The sequence below is a fragment of the Strix aluco genome, chromosome 1 (genome assembly GCF_031877795.1).
Source record: "Strix aluco isolate bStrAlu1 chromosome 1, bStrAlu1.hap1, whole genome shotgun sequence".
Lineage (NCBI taxonomy): Eukaryota > Metazoa > Chordata > Aves > Strigiformes > Strigidae > Strix > Strix aluco.
Window position 1 is genome coordinate 144,152,073 of NC_133931.1, and position 21,187 is coordinate 144,173,259.

General features: G+C 35.9%; 1 protein-coding gene across 2 annotated transcripts in view; it reads left to right on the forward strand.

Annotated features, from left to right (window-relative positions):
• Positions 1-21,187, forward strand: part of KCNH8 (potassium voltage-gated channel subfamily H member 8) — a 193,422-nt gene that overhangs the window by 79,675 nt on the left and 92,560 nt on the right. For both annotated transcript variants that reach the window (XM_074838629.1, XM_074838637.1), the window contains exons 4-5: positions 13,656-13,783; positions 16,396-16,636. In XM_074838629.1, the coding sequence (XP_074694730.1) occupies positions 13,656-13,783; positions 16,396-16,636 (369 nt within the window). The remainder of the gene's footprint in view (positions 1-13,655; positions 13,784-16,395; positions 16,637-21,187) is intronic.

The window sequence follows — 21,187 nt, forward strand, 5'->3', positions numbered from 1 at the left end:
TAATTTTATGTAAATGTACCAGGCTATATAAAAATAATGGTACGTTTTCTCGTCTAGTAACGTTCAAATTCCTCCTATGAAAGTTGATTCACTAGTCCTCCAGTGGTGAACATCATCCCATCATTGTCAAGAGAGAATTCCCAGTACAATCTATGCAACTGCTTCAGTATATGAAATTCAGAGCGTTTAACTTCTAGAAGTAACTAGTTCTTCTTTACTTAGACCACAACTACCTTCAGGCATGTAGGATGCTCCTCATACTAACAGAAAATTGAGTTTGCGTTTTGCTTGAAGGTATTAAAGATCTTTTTTAATGTTCAGTGATTAACATCCACTGCAAAGTGATTGATACACATTGCTGGATATTATTTTCACAGTTAATATTGCAAAAAAGATAATTTTATATTTTTTTAAGATTACTGAATTTGTCCTTTCAAACATCAGCTAATTTGTAAACTTGGAGTTGAAAGCCAGCTCTTGCTATAAGATAATTGCCATTATGTGTAGTTTTCTATTGAGTTTTTTGGCATATCTTTTGCAGTTAGATTGTGTATGAGAAGGAGAGCTTAGATACAAACATGCTCAGTGTGAAGTTCTTCTGCCCATGCAAGTCTGTTGTATTAATGGTTTTGTTTCAGTCTATCTCTCATCTTTTCTGCCCATAAAAGACTTTTATAATTTGTATGGAACATTAATAGTCATATTCCATCTCCCTTTAATTTCTAAACTTTTTAGAAAGTTTTTCTAAAAAAATTCCTTCATGTCGCTTTTCTCCTAAGTCTTCCATGGACCCCTTGGCACTCCACCAACACTATATGGTAATACACTGGCACTGGCTGTGCCTCCAAAAGTCTTCTCCAGACTCACTCTTTTCATTTCTTTCCTACCTTTGATACCATCTGTTTCTTCTGTAAAATCTCGTTCTCCTTGCACTTTCACAATGACACCTTCAGTTATCTCCTGATTTTATGGCATGTCTTTTCTTGTGGATTGTCTTTTTACTTTTGCAGACCTCAGGAGTTGATACTACTTTGATTTGCTGCATTTTCTTATCTATTTTATCTCATCTGTTCACACAACTTCAGTTGCTCCTTTGTGTCAATGCACCTTGCAAAAATCCACTTTTTTGCCTGATTTTGCTTTACCCAGACCAAATGTCAGATGTCGTCTGTGACCTTTTCTTTTGAATGTCTCATTCTAAATACAAATTTAACAGAATTTTTTTCTGTTCCTCTTCTGTATAAAAGTTTCCAGTGAAATCAGCCCTATCAACCAATGGAAGAGCAGACTTTGTCCTAAGACTTTCATATAAGAAAAATGCAAAAACACATGCCTGAGAAACTTGGCAGTCTTTAAGAAGTGTTGTGACAGTCACCAACTCTCATATGGCTTCTTCAGTTTGGTTTGGTTTTGGGTTTTTTTAAGTTAATTTACTATCCCCCTCCTCCACCCTCACGCCTCTTTTAATTGCAGTGTTCTTAGGGGCCTCAGCTTTTCAGTATTGGTAATATGCTTTCAACAATACAGGTTTCCCCTAACTATAAAATTATTGTAGAAATTCACTCTGCTTTCCATCTGCTTAATAATACCTATAATCATTTACTGTTGTGGAAAACAACTCAACAGCTTTTCTTCCTAAACTTGGGCTCTTGAATCAAATTGATGGTCTTCCAATATACAGGAAAAGTCTTTCTTTATAAATACAATTATTCCTTCTGAAACTGTTTCTTAATCAGTTTTATAGGAGATTTATTTTAGCATCCTAACTTACAATGAGCTATATTTTAGTAAACAGGTTAAGAGTTCCATTGTCCTTTTGGGGGAAAACTGATTAAACTGAAAACACCAGCCTCCAAATCTGGACTCCAATATGGTATGGCTGGGTCAGTGTTTCTACATTTCTGCATATGAACTTTCCATAGTGCACTTGGACATGTGCTGGAAGTTAGTGAGATTACAAGAATCCAAGTAGGGAAATAAGAAATTAAATTAGTCTGTGACTACTTTTATATCTCTAATCTGTATGCAAATATATAATAATTTGGGTTATATAGGAGTAGAGTAGTACTGTTACAATTATTGTTAAAATTCCCCTGTTGAATTCGACTCATTCTGAAAAGTTTCCTTTAGCCTTCATTGTTAATCTATTTGTTGTTTTTTTCTTTGGGAAAATTTTTATCTCTTTGAAAACAATTATCTTAGGACAGATTTACTCAACTTTATTCCATTATTATTATAAAAATGTGTGCAATATATAGTAAACACAGAGTCACAAAACAGTTGAGGTGGGAAGGCATCTCTGGAGATTGTCTGCTCCAGTGCCCCCTACTTAAAGCTGGATCAACTAGAAGACCATGTCGAAATGGGTGCCAAATATCAAGAAAGATGGACTTTCTGGGCAGCCTGTTCCAGTGTTTGACTGCTCACAACGTAAATAGGTCTTTTTCTTATATTTAAACGAATTTCACATATTTAATTTTTGTGCCCGTTGCCTCTTGTCCTTTCATGGGGCACCACTGAGAAGATGCTGGCTTTGTCACTTTTACATCCCCCCATCACATATTTATACACATTGATAAGATCCCTCCCTGAGGCTTCTCTGCTCCAGGCTGAACAGTCCCAGCTCTCTCAGCCTCTCCTCCTATGTCAGATGTTTCAAACACCTGATCATCTTTATGGCCATTTACTGGATGTGTTCTAATATGTCCCTGTTTCTCTTCCACTGAGGAGCCCAGACCTAGACCCAGCACAACAGATGTGTCTCACCAGTGTTGTAGAGGGGAAGAATCACCTCCCTTTAACCTACTATCAGCGTTCTTCCCAATGCAAACTGCAATGTTGTTGGCCACCTTTGCCACAAGGCATTGCTGGCTCATGTTAAACTTGGTGTCTACCAGGACCTTCGGGTCCTTGCCCGGCAATCTGTTTGCCAGTTGGTTGTCCCCCAGCCTCTCCTAGTGCATGGGTTTATTCTTCCCAGGTGCAGGACTTTGCACCTTCCTCTGTTGAACTCAATCAGGTTCCTGTTGTCTCATTTATCCAGCCTGTCAAGGTCCCTCTGAAGCTTCTTGCAGCACAAACATCTGATGTAACAACTCCTCGCTCCCAAATTGTAGCATCTGTAAACTTGCCAAGAGCATACTCTTTCCCATTTTCTAGGTCATTAATGAATTTGCCATAGCATCAGTGCCCCAATCATAATGCTATTGAGTGACATCCAGCTGGACTTTATACTGCAGATCACAACCCTCTGAGTCCAGCAGTCCAGCCACTTATCAGTTCATCTCACCGCTTCCTCACTTCTATGTGGTCGTCATCTTCTTCCCATATTGTTCCTAGTTTGAAGAGCTCCTTGCCAAGTTGGCCTACCTATTGGCAAGGACACTTTTACTCTAATAATATTAATTAAAAGTTGGACTACACCCTTTCCCACCATGGATTAAACTAACGTGCAGTGTTATGGTTTAACTGGCTAGCTTTTTCTGGCTTCTTATTAATCCTTAGGTCTATACAAATTTCTAAGAAAACAGATTTATTTTGATTATGCATCATTTGTTGGAGGGAGGTGTTGTTCTTTTCAGTGTGCCAGAAGTGAAATAACATGTGCCAAACATTTGGATTCCAGATTTTTATGTAAAAAATGTCTGTTGGGGGCAGGGATGAGCTCTTCTTCTAAGAAATTCTCAATGTGCACATTGATTTATTCTGTTTAATTACTGTCTCAGTTCAAGCTACAGAAGTGAATATTCAGGGCACAACTTTTTGGTTTAAAGTTCCTTACACCTGTCAGGAGGCAGGATATTGAGAAGAGGATGTACAGTCACTTAGATGTACAGTATTCAAAGCAGATAAATTGTTTCAGGGTGCATCAGGTACCATGCAGTTCTACTGATGGAGGAGGTGGGATAGAAGCACCGTTTTAGTCCAATTTTCCCACTGCCTGAAGGAAGAATGTATTGGAGATGCCTATATTCTTCAGTGACTCAGTTACATCTTCTGTAGGATGACTTTACTGCTGGCTGACCATCAGAGTAGGAAGGGTCTGCATCTCTTCTGCCCTCAGTATAGAAAAATTTCTTTCCTCCTGGTCAGTGCATGAGTGTTAAAAATTTAGGGGATGAAAATAGAGCTGCCTTTCTACTTCCTGTTCCTGCAGATACATGTGAGCACATAGATGCTCTCCCTCTCTCCTTTCCATCATCTTATGCAAGCAGAGAAGTTGTATTTGAGCCCTGAACCTTTTGAGACATATCAATCTTTATGGCCTTTTTTCCAAGTGTTAACTGAGGGGCAGTTCCATTCCAGCAACTCTCAGAGAGGAACAGGGTATGCTCTGAAAGTGAGGGGAAATTGTCCTTTGTGGTATGTATGGAGTGAAAATGAGAAAAAGCAAACTCTGATTCTTGAGCAAATGCAGAGAAGCAGACCATATTCTGGGATATCCTGGAAGGATAAGAGAATATATGCATTAGCAACCAAATAGTTCATTGATTCACGAGTTCCTAGATAAACTCATGCAATCACCTCTAGATTTTCCTAGAAACCAAGTTATCAAACTGGGGGGGGGGAGTAGAGTTGTTTAGGGTTTTTGTTTTGTTTCTAATTTTGGTACTTTTCTTTTTGTTGGACTAAGTAATGGCAAACTTAGTGGAAAATATCTTCAGGTTTTCCTTTTAGAGTTTGCTAGCTCAACAATATAAGACTGACAACAGAAAGCATGGAAGAAACAGGGAATATGTTTAGTATGTATGTTGTCAACTAGAAAAGCTCTTCAGAGTTGTGTTGTGGGGGGTGGGTTTTTGAGGGGTAGAGGAAGGGGTTTTTGAGGAGGAAGAGGGTTTGCAAACCTTTGTACATAAATGTCTTATTGCTGTGGAAAAAATCTGAAAATGAAGACATGTCTTTAAAGATTTTCACATGCCTAGGCACAGCCTGGTATCTTACATTTTATTAAGAGACCATGAGGACTAAAATGAATAGTGCGTATGTAGTTTGTGTTCAGAAACACAAATAAGGGGACCTGGATTATTTGCAGAATTCACCTGTAATTGCAGTTATACTGAATGTAGTTCATGCCGTAGCTCCTCAGAGCAACTCTGAGGTCCTATAAAGACTCAGCAAATAAGACTTATTACAGGTGAGTTTTGCCTAGCTGTAGCAAAGACAGTTTTACATCTGCCAACCATCCATCCTACCTTGCATAACTAAGGTCGTAGAACAGTTTTGGTTTATGGCAAGTCACTTTCATAGTCTGAAAATACCATTTTTTGAGAGATAATCAGAGATACTTTCTGGATGTTTCAATGACTGCATGAAACGTATACACAGACATTATAGGTCTTTGAACTTTTATATGTCTTAGCTCTTTAAACTAAATTTTTTTTAAAAGCTGTTTTTCCTCCTTGTTTTAACTCAGGGCAAGTTGCACTGACCACAAAACATTTTTATAGGTGACTGATATGGTTCTGAATTGCAGATAGATATATTAAGAAAACAAGACAGAAGACTTGTTTTCACTACAAATTAGAAATTATTCAGGTGTATATATTCATATTTTCACTTAAATGAGCAAAGTTATAGTTTATCGCCAAATTCTCTGAAAAATGTTTTTTAATTAATTTGTGCAAAGATCAATGATTGTGAAATTATGATCACCTCAGATTACAAATAACCTTCCTCAAATATTCTGGAGGACAAAATATCAGTAAATAAAGTATGTGATTTAATTAATGGAATTAAAGAAAAAAATAAAACCTTTAGGTTAAGTGGGATTATGTCCTTAAATACTACATCCATAACTGGAAATATTTAAGATCTAGGGCTTTTTTAAAAAAAATATTTCAAACATTCTCTGTATTATTACAGTTATGTTCTTGTTCATAATGATAAATAAGCATATCACTTTGCCATAAGCTAACATTCACTGTGGGAAATACAACCTGTTCCAGGAGATGAGTCACATCAAAAAACAGCTGAAAGAATAAGTGATGATACAGATGCAAATTCAACACTACATTTTGTTCTGCAAGAGCTACATATGACCACTCACTTCAGTTAAATCAATAGACATGTTTCAGATTTGGTGGCGTAATAAAAATGACAATTTTTCCATTTGTGAGGTGACTCTACTTGTGTAGTAATAAGCTGGTAAATAAACTTTACACAATTATCAAATAGTTATTTTTGATTTGGAATATTTTACTTCATTATAAGAGATTCTGTAACTTTTTAGGTAAAACCTGGGAGAAGGTTTTTTAAATGGGGAAATAACTTAAAGTCAATTCACCTTCAGAGTTTTCTACTGATTCTCAGTCTATTAGAAGTAGTTGAAGAAAGGTGTGTCTACTTGGAATTTTTTTTTTTTTTAATTCTGAATTTTATGAGATAGGCCCAAATACTGGCATCTAAAAAAGAAAATTTATTTATTTATTTATGAGTGCACACCCATCAACCATCAAAATGGAGGTGGAGAAAGATCCCTTCTTCTGGTCTGTGTGTGTCTTTTCCCCCCTACCCTCGTTTTTGTAATGATGGAAGAGTCAGCAACCCAAAATGTGGTTAAGACTTTTTTATCTCATAAGCATACTACTGTTTAAAGGTCTTTCTGATCCGTGAAACAGTAGTAGTAATGTATACTATTGCTTCTTTTCTCTGCCTGTTCAAAGCTGAATTTTCTTTGAAGGCACAATATTAAAATTATGAAAATCATACAATTGGTTCTGTGTAAAATTGGTCCCTTTAAAAAATATTCCGTAATAATGTTTACAGCTTTTCAGCTGCTATGTGCATTAAGTACATCTTATTGAATCAGTTAATCAGTCAACAGAATGAAAAAGCAGCTAGAGGATAGCCTGGATGCACCACACAGCTAACAGTTCTGTGAATATTTGGTGATTGTTGACAGAAAGAGTGTGTCATGCAACCAAACAGACCTCCTGCAGCCTGTTACCCATGGTAGTGCTTTTATTCTGTCATTAATACCAAAGCAAGAACTTTTATCAGTTCTCTCTTTATTGACAACTGCTGGTGTGCTGTCCCCTAGAGAATAATATCGGAAAGTTAGCTAAAGGTTTTAAAAAGTTTAGAACAATTTATACCAGCCTTCCATACAATCTGTTTTTGAAGGGTTTTTTGCGTTCATTCAGAGTCCTTTTGTATCGCTTTACCCCAGTTGCCTCCGTTGGAATTTCCTTGGGTGTTTTTTTCAGTGTTTTTGAGGCCTGACTATGATACTGGATATGATTAAGTAACATTGTGTTTTCTGTAGACATCATTGTTTTTATTTTATGGCATGCGGGCTATTGATGGGTGTCTATGCAGAGGTCACACTTTCTGCTGTGGTTTTCCTTACCTTATGATGCAAGTGATGAGGATTTCCCAAGACATATTAAAAGGATAAAAAAATCTTGATTCCACTTCTTACAGGATGGCTTTTATAGCTAGAGTTATAAGATTAATAAATGATGGAGAAATTCTTTAGTGAACGGTTCATTGAACCCAGGACCAAAAAGGAACAGTTCAGTACTTGTAAGATATCCCAGGTAACAACATCTCATTGTGCAATTGGGTCGAGTGCTGGGTTATGACATCCTAGAGAAATACACAGGAAAGGTAATGGGGGAGGTTTATTTCCCTGCCTGATTTCAGAATACAGCAGTAGGAGAGATCATGCAGGTATGTGAACATGCTGCTCCCTCTGTGTTTTGAGGAAGGAAGGGTCCAACCAGCAATAGTGTGAAGTCACAGTATTAACCTGGTTACTATGCCTTTTCACAGTGCTCCACCATGTACATGGAGCAGCATCATGGATCTCTTCCAAGTCTGTCCATATCTGGATACTTCTTAGCAATGAAGAAAGTCCATTTACCCTGTTCTACTTTTTGTTGTTGTTCAAAAGGAAATCTAGTTCATACTTTCATAAGGATATTATTTCTGTGGTAAATTTTCTTAGTTGGGAGCTGCCATTACCTGTTGTTTCATCTTATGATTGACTTCAGCTTTGTAAACAATGAAATAAACAAAAATGTCCTTAGCTACTCTGTCAACTTATCCAGTCCTCTGAGTAAAATGCTAGTAGAATAAAAATGTTAACTATTTATTCCTCATACTTGCTCATGGACCTCAAAAGAGTGAAGAAGAAGTAATCTCATTATTTTATGCAAATCTATTTATAAAAATATGCACTACACTATTAAATAAAGCTAAAAAATAATTTTTTTTTCCAGATAGCAGACACTGTAGTGGTGACTGTCCATGTAAATCTGGAGCCATCTGACTGTTGCTCTCTGCTTTTCTTCAGAACTCTTCCTTGCAAAACCTTTAAAGATAGCTACATTTGTACTATCTTTCCTATTTTTGCCCACATGGACAGTCAGGTTTGCTGCATGTCATGACTTGAAATAGTCATATTTATACTGTTTGAAGAGGGAGGACAGTCAATGTGTCTTATCCTAAGCCTGGCAAGCAAACAGGACAGCCCTGGCAATCAAGTAGTTTGGGCTGGCGCATAACCTTGAGCATGGAGCCCATGTGGTTGTGAACATGTGAAAAAGCTGCGAAAGGTTATGGTCTTGTCCCTAGTAGTGAACTCCATCTTTTCAATGACTACTGTACTCAAAGGAGTGAAAAAAATTGCAGAAATACTGCTAAGAGGTCCAAGTCTGCAGCCTCACAGCCTTTAGGATAACTGTCACATTGTTTTTTGGTAAAAATAATTTCTGCGAATAAAGTTACTCAGGTGTGCATGTATTTCCAGGACTAATCCCTCAAACTACTTTACCTCGCCCTTCTCTACCTCATTCACATATTGTCTGTATATTGTGTTTTGGGTTAAATTTGAGAGGTGCTGCTTGCTTTTATTCATTCCCTAAATTTATGATTGCTTTAGTAAAAACAGGTAAATCTCTCAGATTTTCCTGTGTACTATGAAAGAAATGTTAGACATTAATTTTCTCTTTCACGTCCATACACACTTGAACAGTAAACTTACTGTGGTAATGATCCATGATCAGACTGGGACATGATTGCTTACAAGAGTGTGTTGGGTATTCATGCCAGAGGAAAACCTAAGTAGTAATTAATGCATATTTCTTTGTGATAATGTATAACTTGAGGAAAAAGTGAAGGTAGTTCTTTTGAAAGGATACAAATTAATGAAGTGAAAAATTGAGAAACATACCAAGGCTGAGACATTTTTTGTCAATAATGTACAACCTTTCTGGCCAAAGAAGGTTAGCTTATTTCAGTATTTGTAAAGCGATGCATTTCATGGTCTCTCTTGTGCCACAGCTTGTCTGCTATGGAGTGAGCATAATGCTTCTGAGGCACATCAGAGTTACTCAGTGTAGACAGCTTGAGTCCACTATACAAGAAGATTATGGTGGTTCTGTTTGTATGTGATGGATTTACTTTCCAAGGAAGCTCCTATGCCTGTGCAATTGCAGCCAAGCATGAGCCTGGACACCTAGAACAAGAGCAGGGTGCTATTCAGGTGCAGTTTGCCCGTGCCTGTGGAAGAGTTCCTGGGCCATGAGCCAGTTCCTGTCACACTCTCAGCTGTCCTGAGAAGGAAGATCCCCAGGAGCTGGAAGGCTGCAATGGGCTCCCTTGACCGTGAGTTGAGCACCCCTCTGGCTCTGCCTCAGGAAGGACTTGTGATATGTTTTATTTGTTGCCACCTGAACTTCATGACTGAAAGAACAGTATAAGCCTTATGTCCCATTTGATGATTAAACACATTATTTTACATTTCAAGGATTTAAATGTATCATACTTTATCTAGGGAATGAGAACATTATAAACCATGAAGTATTCTGGACTATATCCGACGCTATGCTCTGACTACTCTGATGTGCTTTGAAGGAGAACAGACATAGATTTCATTTTACTTTGGTCAGTAAAGTTGAGTTTACAGTTCTTCATTGCTAGGGCAGCATATACCTAGTAGAGCTTATCAGAAGTTATGGGGGTTTATTTTTCTTATTTATACCTAAGGAGTAGGTTTTATTTTTTCCAAAGGGACAAGAAAAGAGTTATGCCTACACTTGCTATTAACTCTAAGTGTAAGAATGGTGCCTCATGTTCTTATGAAAACGCAAACAGAAAAGTCAACTGTTACAAAGGCATTTGTGTCTGATTATGCTTTTTTTCACTGCAGCCTTCCTTTACAAGATTGTAAGAAGTCTTAAGCTGTTATGAGACTAATGTAAGGATTGACAAAGAGGTGGCATTGGTAGTTTCTTTTCTTAGAAAAGAATTCTGAGACTGTCATGTGTGATGGTTGTGGTGCTATACCTAATCTCATTTGAAAGAAAATACAACATGGAAGAACAGCAAGAAGAGTTAAAAAATGTATTATCACTTTTCTGATCAGAGAAAATGGGGGTTAAGACTAAATTGCAAAGCATCCTTTTTAAGAGCTCTTTGGGGTGGGGGATTATCCACACACAGGAAGGGGTGTGTAGAAGTGCCAGGAAATAGACCCCAAAATCTGAGATTTCTTTAGAACAATGAATTTTCACAGTATTTGGGGAGATGATAAATCCTTTTGATTTTAAGCACAGGGTAAATTTTAGCTAAGATCAGCCATGGAAAGACAAAAGCAAGTCTGTTGGGTACCTACATTTTTTTTAAGAACCAGAAAGAAACAATTGGATGTTTATAAAAAATAAACTGTCTCCTTCAGAATAGTGATCTGTAAACAGAGTATGACAGGAAAGGAATGAAGGTTACAGACAATGATCTCACACATACAAAGGTTCACCTGGGGAACAACGTAGTTTACTAAGGATCAGGATTGCCTCTTTTCCTAAAGGTACTGTGAAAATCAGAAAACAGGACAATGCACAAATTCACTGATTTATTCACATGCTCCAGTGATGGCATTGTCTGATGGCATCTTATCTGCACAGGCCACTCATATTTTTTTCACTGCTAATAACTACAATAAAAAATCTTTAGTATTTCTGTTTAAAAAGAAAAATACTATTACTTCATAATGAATGTCATGCTTTCCTTTTTTATCCACGCTTTTCAGTCTCTAGGAGTTGAGTGACTTCCAATATTAGCATAGAAGTGGCATTAATCCTTTGCAAATATTGGAATCAGCGTGTGATGGAAGTCACTTGCTGTGCAAATATGCAACTAGTATGGTTCTAAGTACCATATCAAACCCCACAGCCTGAGCAAGTTAATGACTACAGAATCCTTAGTGGCTGGAATGCTAAACCTGTGTAGGAGAGATGGGATCCATCTAAAGCAAAACATTATCAGACTGCTGGCACATAAAATTTAAAATCTTACTAGGAACTTGTTTTTATTTAAAGAGTGAACAGAAAATGAAAACTCAATAAATATATTGGAAAAAAGAAACTTTAACTGAATTGACTCTCTCCATAGTAATTATTGCCTTTCTGGAAAGAGATGGAGTTATGGACAGCTTTCAGCTCACTGCTCAGCATATAAGAAAATGACAAATCTGAGGTTAGGAGTTATTAAGAAAAGAACTGAAGGCATTATTACACTATTGGTCAGGCAATTGTGTATCCATATCTAGAAGGTTACATGCTATTCTCAAAAAAGGAGCTACTTAAAAGTATGCAGGAGATCTAGAAGGGGTAAAGAGAAGGCCTTCAAGCTTGACTAGAGGTAGAGAGCTCCGCTTCCACACAGGAGGAGCCTTGTGTTGTTGGGGCTGCTGAAAGTACTCAAAGAAACTCTACCTGAAGGCACCATGCCTGTCTTCTGCAACATGGCTCACTGTGGGTCTCACAACACATCACATTGCCTAGGCTGTTATATCTACCACCTACCAGGATGGACTATCTTGTGCTTTGTAGGCTGAGGACATGGAGAGGTATTAGATATGAGACATTGTGAGAATGAAGACTTTAGTTAAAGAGTCGTGAAAGCATTGCTGGCCAGAAACTTGGAAAAGGTATTTGCCCACTTTCTCAGCCTTCCTCACAGCAGATATGAAGCATATTTTATTGACTACTTTGGGAGGCAGTAAACTGAATGGCCTAATCCAAAATGGCAGTTTAGGTCGAGAAAGGGAAGAAAGAGAGTCCTGTTAATAGTTTTAAAGGGAATTTCAAAGTCATATGAGAAAAACAGGCTACTACAGCTGTCCAATATTACAGTGGAGACCCAATTCAATAGACTTAAATTAATTTTTGCTCGAGAAACAGATAAGAACTTTAATCTCACCCAAAATTTAAGAACACTTTCAAAATTTAGTTTGAGTTTTAAATGGTTTAATGATTGAGAGACAATTTTTTTTAAAAAAATGTTCATTTAATTGAGTATATTCTGAAATAGTCCCTTTTGTTTTATCTTTCTTCATTGTAGCTGGCACCTGTAGGTGTTGTAGCACTTTAAACCACCTGCAGGCATCCAAGTTGGAGATGGGGAAGTATAGGGCTTCTTCATCTGCCTCCTCCAACTTTCGAGTAGCTATTTGGTTTTGCAGTGCAACATTTTTTCCTTCCTGTTTTTGGTGGGTTTTTTCTCACACCCCACCCCCCCCCCCCCTTCTTCTCCTTACTGACATGTAAAAAATCCTCAACTGGATAGAGCTCTTTCATTAATTACATGAAACATTCTTCACTGAAAAGTTTGGAAAGTTTAGCTTCCTACACTTTTTGTTATGTATGGTTTTGTGTTGCAGAGCCAAAAATACATCAGTCTTCTGTAATTCAAATCTTTCTTGCTTTTCTAGGCAGGTGTCAAGATGTAGCTATTTTGCTTGTTAATTTCTGGCTCTGCTAATTGGTTTTTGGGTTTTTTTCCCCCCTTAATTTGTATGCATTGAATTGACTTTAATTAAACTGTTTGACAGACAGCTTTTTCCTTTATTCCCATAATTCTTTTTTTTCTTAATCCTGACACGTCACAAAATGTCTGCTTTCATTTACTCTGTCATCAATTCACTGTAATTCCATCAGAGTCACTGGAGGTACTTTGAATTTACCGCTGTATAAGCAAGAACAAAATTTGATCCCATGGCTGACAATTACAGACATCTGAATAGATGGAAAAACCACAGACCTTTCCAAAACAGTGCTCAGTCTTTACTCTTAATGGATTTCATGTCACCAAAGAATGTGTCAAGTGATTATGCCAGTGACCATGTGGTAGGAAAAGAAATCTAAACATGTGAATATAAGAACTGGATATTACTAATGAGCAAGCTTGCAAATTAGCATATTGTGACATAATGGAAGCCTAGTACAAGTCAGATAGTTTTTAAAAAGTACATCATGAAATTTATTTTTGTTTTTCTTTCCCTGAAATAAAAGAGAGACTAGGAACACCTTAAGTGGTCGTGCTTACCTCTGGTCAGTAGGCACTATTTCATTTTCTGAAACAGTAGAGAGTACATTTTTCTGATCTATGAAATCATATGTTGCAATTAATTGCTTCTGAGTTGCGTGAAGGCATTTGACAGTTAAAGCTTTATAGTGATTTTTATTTGCCCTTCAGGAGAGCAATTTTGTTTTCTTAAATGCAAAAGATTAAGCAAAACTAAAGAAAGGCGTGTATAATGTTTACATCTAGCCCTGTTTCTACCAAAGTCTAAAATGTCAGTAGTTCAGCTCACAAAGGTTAAAGTGCCATTTCCCAATGTTTAATGGACTATCACTTCTATTCTGCAGAAAAATGGAAAGGAAGAGGAAGAGCGGGGTCACATTTTGAGTCAGCAAGAAGACGGAGCAGAGCTGTACTTTATCATATCTCTGGACATCTACAAAGAAGAGAGAAGAACAAATTAAAATTAAATAATGTAGGTGTAATTCTTCTCTTTTTCAAAAATTTACTCTTTGTACTGTCTTTTTAAAAAAAAAAAACAAAACAAAAGTGTGTTGTAGAAGGTCAGTGAGTACCTGAGAAATATCCTAGTCATAATTTTATGGTAACAAAAGGAGTAAAATGCAGTTCATGCCTACTATGGTATTTGTTACACTTCATATAGCAAGACAGTGTATTTAGCCATACTGTAAACAGATATTTAACCCCAGGAAAACCACATTATAAAATTGCTCAGAACTTAATTTTAGATTCCAATTTATATTATAATCCCAATTATTTCATTTCAATAATTACTCTTTGCCAAAAAAATAATGAAGAAACTCAAGGTATTACCTCTAGCTGAAAATCTCTATGCTGTGTAAGCTCTGGAAGGTCACACTTCATTTAGGCAACTTTTCATGGGAATTTCTCCAGTTTTAATCAGTAGGTTCATAAACACCCCGTGAATGTTGCAAAAACCAAATCAAACAATAGACAAACCCAAAAATATAGCAGCAGAAAGACTTATAAAGAAATATGCTCAGGAGAAAGGATAACTCTCCTGTTCCATGGAACTATGTTTCAGGAGAAAAGTTAATGCAGAAGAAAACTATAAATGCATATGAAATCAGTATGTACATATAAAAATGTTAGAATAATATCTGAGAGCCTGTTCCAACAGTGAGAGCCTATAGTTATTAGACAGTGATGGCAAAAAGATACAGTTTTTCTTCAAATCTCAAAACAGTATTTAGTTTCTTGTTTGTAGATCATTAGCATCAAAAATCTAAAATCTTTGACAGGGCCACAAGAAGAAAATGGTCTTTATTTTAGTTTTGGTTTGGGTTTTTTTTGTGGTTAAAGGGAGGATGGAAGACAGACAATGGAAAAAGTAGCCAAAGGGTATAGATCATGAACACCCTTGAAAAGATGATCTGCCACTGGGCATGTTCCTTTTATTGGTTACCAAAATAATGTAGCAGTGCAGATACATTCCCCTAGATATTATTATATTAGAAATTAAAAGCAGAAAAATCTTGTTATAGATTAACAACATGAAAATACACAGGTGGTATATGCCTCAAAGGACATACAGTCACTTCCACTGTATGTAAATGTTAAATGTTAAAACATGTTAAATGTTTGAAAAAGTTTAAAAAGCTAACAAATTTTTTAAATGTTAAATGTTTAAAAAGTATAAATTTTTTTTTAAAAATCTGCAAAATATGACCACATCTTCTGGTGATATTTTCATAGTATAGTAATATTTTTCAGGAATATGAGTTTTAAATAGCTTTTGGTGACTTTGCTGTACTGTCAAAATCCTAGTGCAGATGAATTTATACTGGTTTAAAACATTTGTTGTCAGACTAATTTACTACCTTTAGTGCCTAGACTTTTAGAGCTATGAATTGGAAGTCATAAGAGGAACATTTTCTTCTCTGCAATTAAAAATGGGCTGATGATAACAACAATGAGAGTTCAGCTCCTAAGATTCATGAATGAGAATCAAGAATGGAGAAGGCAAGGACATCAGTATTTCAAAGAGAAAGGCTGTGACAGGCAAGGCAAATATAATTAAGTCTGCGGTCATGCAGTTGTTGTCTTTATATTCATAGTAATCTTAGCTTTCTGAACACACAGTATTATTTTGTGAGGTTCTTCATTATTGGAACAGCATTAACAAGGAGCACAATGACAGTGAGCAAGAATTTTTTTAGTAAATAATGTAAGACAGTTCATGTACCACATGCTGCTTTTCAGGAGGGTAGATGTTTTTGTTAAAACTGAAAGATGAAAGCTAAGAATTTATAAAACATGCTTAAGACTGAAGTCTTTATTACAAAGACCTTTGCTGGTTAGATGACAAAGACTTGAGACACATGACAAAGCTAAGTATAGTCTAACAGTGAAGGTAGGTAGTTCTGGAGCTGTATTATGGTAGGTCTATGTTAGTATTTTGGTTTAGATTAAGAGTGCAATTTTAAAGAGAATCAAAAAGTTATTCCCACTAATTGTACTTTGGTTCGTAGCAGTCTCAGGCACATTAACTGGATTCCCTCAGATAAAACTAAACCAGGAGAGGTGCTCTAAGTACTGAGAGGTATTCTAGAACCAGGCTAGAGTTAGTATGAAACAACCTTCTCACAGCTCTAAAATGTGTCCACGAAGGATGTTTTGTCTTCAGCACCATCTGTTCCTTTCTATGCATTTATTCCCTTTTGCAGTACTATGTCCTATGTACACAAAACTTTAACCTATCTGTCCAGCAGAAAAACATTGCTCTTTAGTCAGAATTCACCCAGCAGAGGAAGAAATAGTTTGCCAGATTCAGTTCCCTCCTCATTCTATTTAATATGTTCCTTATTAATGCTCTTCCTGCCCCAACATTCACAAAAGTTATTCCATCAACAGAACCATCTGTCTAAGTGAGTGTGAGGACCACATTAGAAAAAAAATAGCATTAGTTCTTGCCCGAATATGACGATGTCATATTTCATTATGCTTTAAAAAAAAACCCCAAAACTAATGGCTGTATTGAAAGAAATGTGTCTGTATGATCAAATTATTGTTTTGTCTCATTTCAGTTTTTTCTCTCTTTTTCAGAATGTTTTTGTAGATAAACCAGCATTTCCAGAATACAAAGTTTCAGATGCAAAAAAATCCAAATTCATACTGTTGCATTTTAGCACTTTTAAAGCTGGCTGGGACTGGCTTATTTTACTGGCAACGTTTTATGTTGCTGTGACTGTACCTTATAACGTTTGCTTTATTGGCCATGATGAGCTGTCTACAACTCGAAGCACAACTGTCAGTGACATTGCAGTGGAAATTCTTTTTATCATTGGTAAGATATGCTTGGGGTTTGTTTGGGATTTCTTTTTGACATTTAAGGCTTTCACAGAATATATAATATAGAAAAGGAAATAATCATCACTTTCATGATTTTAAAGAAAATCAATTATAGCTGTATAGTTTGAGATTTTATCTGAACTTTAGATCACCTTTTTTTTTTCCCTTTTTAATTTAAATTGATTCAGGTAGTCCTGCTGTTACTCAAAAGGGACCTTTGATCTCAAGAATGGTTGAAAACCATTGTTTCACCCTGTGGATGCCTAAAATTTTCCCAATGTAGGGATGTGCCCTGAATTTACTATAGTGTTGTTCATAATGTACTTTTTTTCTATTATCATTCACAAATGCTTAGAATACCCATGGACCACAAGTTGAAAATCACTAGATTTTAAACACTGATGACATAAGATTAAAATTCATACCACAATAATACAAAAGTGCAATATGAATATGCTATACTGATAACTGAGATAGAATTTATGAGATTGTAGCTTATCATCTGGTCCATTCTCTAAACGTTTTATTTCAATGATCCATTTAATCCTTATACCTTTAAAGAACTGAAAGAACAAGGTCATCATTTATAGTGGCCTTGTAGTAAAGCCTTGTATTACCTTTTTTCTGTTTCTTTGTGTAAGAAACTGGACTCTAGCATACCAATATTCCTCCCCAATAGCTTTAATAATGGCTCAATTTTCCCCAAAATAATTGTTTCTGAAGTTGTTATCTGTTTTTAAATTCGTGGCTCTGGGGAAAGGTTTATAGAGTATTTTTAAGACATTCTTATACTGGATTTAAATCTCTGCAGTGAATTTAAAGAAAATAGTGTGTTTATAGTCACCTCTCAATGCTCCCTTTTCCATTAAAATGTTGAATGAATATGTCTCAGAACATGCGTAACTATATTGAAAGTAGTGAGATTGACAGCGTACGTAAATTCAAGCATAAGATTCAGGGCATTGTTTCACTGTGGCTCTGACAAGAGCATCTCTGATGGTTGATCTATGTGCTCTGAGAAAAGTCAAAGAGAAGTATTGAGTCAGATTCTTTTTATGATGCTACTGCCTCAAAGTCAGTGGGGAGATCTATCTGAGATGGGGCCTTCAGCTGTATTATGCTCTGTAATCGTGGACTGAGGTATCACAACTCTGTAATCATGGATTGGAGAAAAAGAGACTGCTTTGATTTTAGTCTGATTTCTCAGAACATAGAATAAACACATAACTTGCATAAAATCTTATTTGGACTTGACAAGCTCTTCATTTTTAACTGTGTTATCAAAGGGAGCAAAGATATGACAATAAAAGGGAGAGATGTCTGCACATCAGTTCAAGGGACAAAATAGGGTAGAGGCTAAGGGTTTCCTTTAAGTAGAATAGTTTGAATAAATCTAGTAGCTAAAAAAAAACTTTTAGGCTTATCCAATTTATGAGTCAGTATATGCTTAAGCATGATAAAAATACATATGGAAGTGTTCTCCTGACTTGGAGTGCTTATAAAAGTGTTGATCTGAATTAAATTATTTATGAGAAAAGAGCACATCTAACTAGAGGTTTAACTGCTTTAGCCTTTAAAGTTCTCTAAAACATAAACAGAAGATAAACAATGATAATAACCCACTTTGTGTTATCTTTGGGGAAGAGGTTGGAGAGGGAACATAATTAAGGCTTCTCAAATTAAGTTAAAATATTTTTCACTTGATGTATCCTGTATATGCTAGTGCTTTGATAACTTCTGTGATGTGATGTTTGAGTGTACTTTCTCTAAAATACCCCTGTAAATAAATCTTTCGCTTCCTCCATGCAATTATAATGTAATACTAGTTTAGTTTTAGAAATTTTTCACTGTTTCAATACCCTAAAATCATTAAGAGGTGGAGAGAAAAACTTTTAACATTAGTCTATTTAAGAAAACACATAAAAAAAAAATCTTTAAAAATGTTTCAGCTGGTGAGTGATATTACCTGCTTTATTGCACTATTTACTTCAAAGTTTATGCCCCTTAATATACATGGGCAGTAGCTAAGTTCTTCATTTGTAGGTAGGTATGTCTGGGCTGCTAAAGTTTCCATATTTCTAAGCATAATGGATCTTGATTACTTTTCTATAATATTTGTAAAGTTTTCTCTCTTTTGGAGAGAAAATCTGGGAGAATCTCTCTCTAATTTCATTCTATTTTATTAGTAATAATCTGATTGCATGACTTTTACTCTTCCGTAACTATCCAGTATAGTGCTTTTCTGTCTGCAATTGTTTCATTCCAGTTTTCAGATCCTGCCTTTCTTTTACTTTTCTTCTGCATTTTTAAATTATTGAACACCTTAACTGAAGAAAGTAACATTACCAGAAAAATTATCAGTGCTTTACTGCTAAATGCTCAGACTCACTCACAGGTCTATTTGAATAAGATGTCTTCAACAGGAGTTCAGATCAACGCGCTGGTTCAGAGAAAGTATGTATAGGCTTTTGGGGCAATGGTAATACATTTTTTTCTGGACGAGACCAAAAACATCTGTGTATTTTGTCTCCTAAGGTAGCAAGGTACAACTATAGAGAGATGAGCTATACAAATAAGTGATCTTTAACTTTTAATTTTAATTTTCTATTTGTGGATCATCCAGTTTCTAGTGGAAGACAGAGAACCCTGGATACTAATTATATCTATAAAATTATACTTTTCGAAACATACTGGCAACAGTAATTTTAAGTGATTTTCTGCAATGTACTCCTTTGCCTACCTGTAGAAAAAAACCCATACTCATCCCTTCCCCCACTCTCCCCACAGACACTCCTGTCTGAAGACTTTATCTATGGTTTGCACTTTCAAGAGAGAAATTTAATCATGGTTACTAAGATTGCTTCTCTTCCTATGTATCTCTCTCTCTCTCGTTTACAAAGTGTTTTATCAGCAATTTCAGTTTTTTAAAGTAGCATGTTTAGAAGCCCTAAAGCTGTGATTTGTTTTGCACGATACTGTAGATTAAAGAGATGACTTGGCCCATTAGTGTCTATCACAAATGTAAATGACTCAAAATCTTCCCAAAACTGTCTTAAATGATGTGAAGCCCTTGAATCTCAGATGTTTAATATGTAGAGATTTAAAGATATGGTACAAACCCAGTAAAAATTAGTATCATCATTCATGACTTACACAGTCATTCAAGTGTGCATATTATTGTATTGAAAATAATATATGTTAAACAAAATTTGTTGGACTCAGATGACGTAATATTAAACGCTATAGATTTTATTAGGTTGCTTTAAATGCAAAGGTTTGTTTTATTTTTTCTGTCATGTTCTTTTCATTATAATAATGATTACCATTTCATGTCTTTGTAAGTGCACAAAAGGTCATGTAAATCAATATCTGTGTCTAGGTGACCTCACATCTAAGAGGACTTGTGCATTTTGAAAGGAAATGGCAGTGTTTTGAACCATATTTTAGAAATATGGGTGCTTTCAGACCCTAATATGTTAAAATTCAAGTAGACACCATGGAAGTGGTTTGAATATATCTCTGGGAATGCATCTCTGAGCACCAGATGGTCTCATCTGTGAACAAATATGAACAAAACATGAAACTGGATAGGGTGACATTGTTCATACATGTAATACTAAGAAGGGGAGGTCATAGTAAGTTGTTTGTGGACTATGGATTACCTAGTAATAAACAGTACAAAATGTTTATGTTGAAAGCAGTAATACATTTCATAAAGATTCTCACTCAAACTGTCAAACTGAAGTTGGCAAGACCACTGTATTGATAGAAATTTTTCCAGTAGCCTTCCTTACATAACATTGTAAGGAGGCCAGATGCTAGTCTGCATACAAGATGCTATTTCCAAGCACAGGAACATTCACCTGGACATAAATCGGACAAGCATTAGCCACAATAATTTAGAAGTGATAATTTCCATGGAAATATTTCTGTATCTTCAGGTGGATGAAGATAAATATTATGATAATGGAGGCACGCTGAAAATTTGACTTGTATTAGCTCTGATGACTCCTTCTCTTCATTTGCAGAGATGTGATGTCATTGTACACATCATTAGCCAGCTTATCATAGAATGAAAATATGGGTGCTTGTAGATCTAACCAAAGTTTTAAGAAATCATTGCCCCAAAATGTTGCTTACTACTCCTGAATTTGGGAGATACCTTACATTTAAGACAAGAAAGCTGCTCGTCTGAGCATTCCTGCTTTTTCTGCTGCCAAAATGAATGATATTGACTTAAACCACTGGTTGCAGGAAGGGATCCTAAGTATTGTGCCACGTACCATCAAAGTTAAAGGCAAAATCCAAGAAACAAGCACTTAAAGAAGTACTGAACAGGCTCCATTCTGAAACATGTTGTTGTGAAGGAAAACCTAATACAAAGCAAGTAGATTATACAGGATAAAGGCCTTTTAAAAAACACATGTAAGATGATGGGAACCTCATGAGTATAGGTTGAAATATGCAGCATTTGCCATATGTAATTCCTTACTATTCTGGGGACAGCTCTGTAGGCAGCTTATAGATGGGTCAAGATATTCTGCAT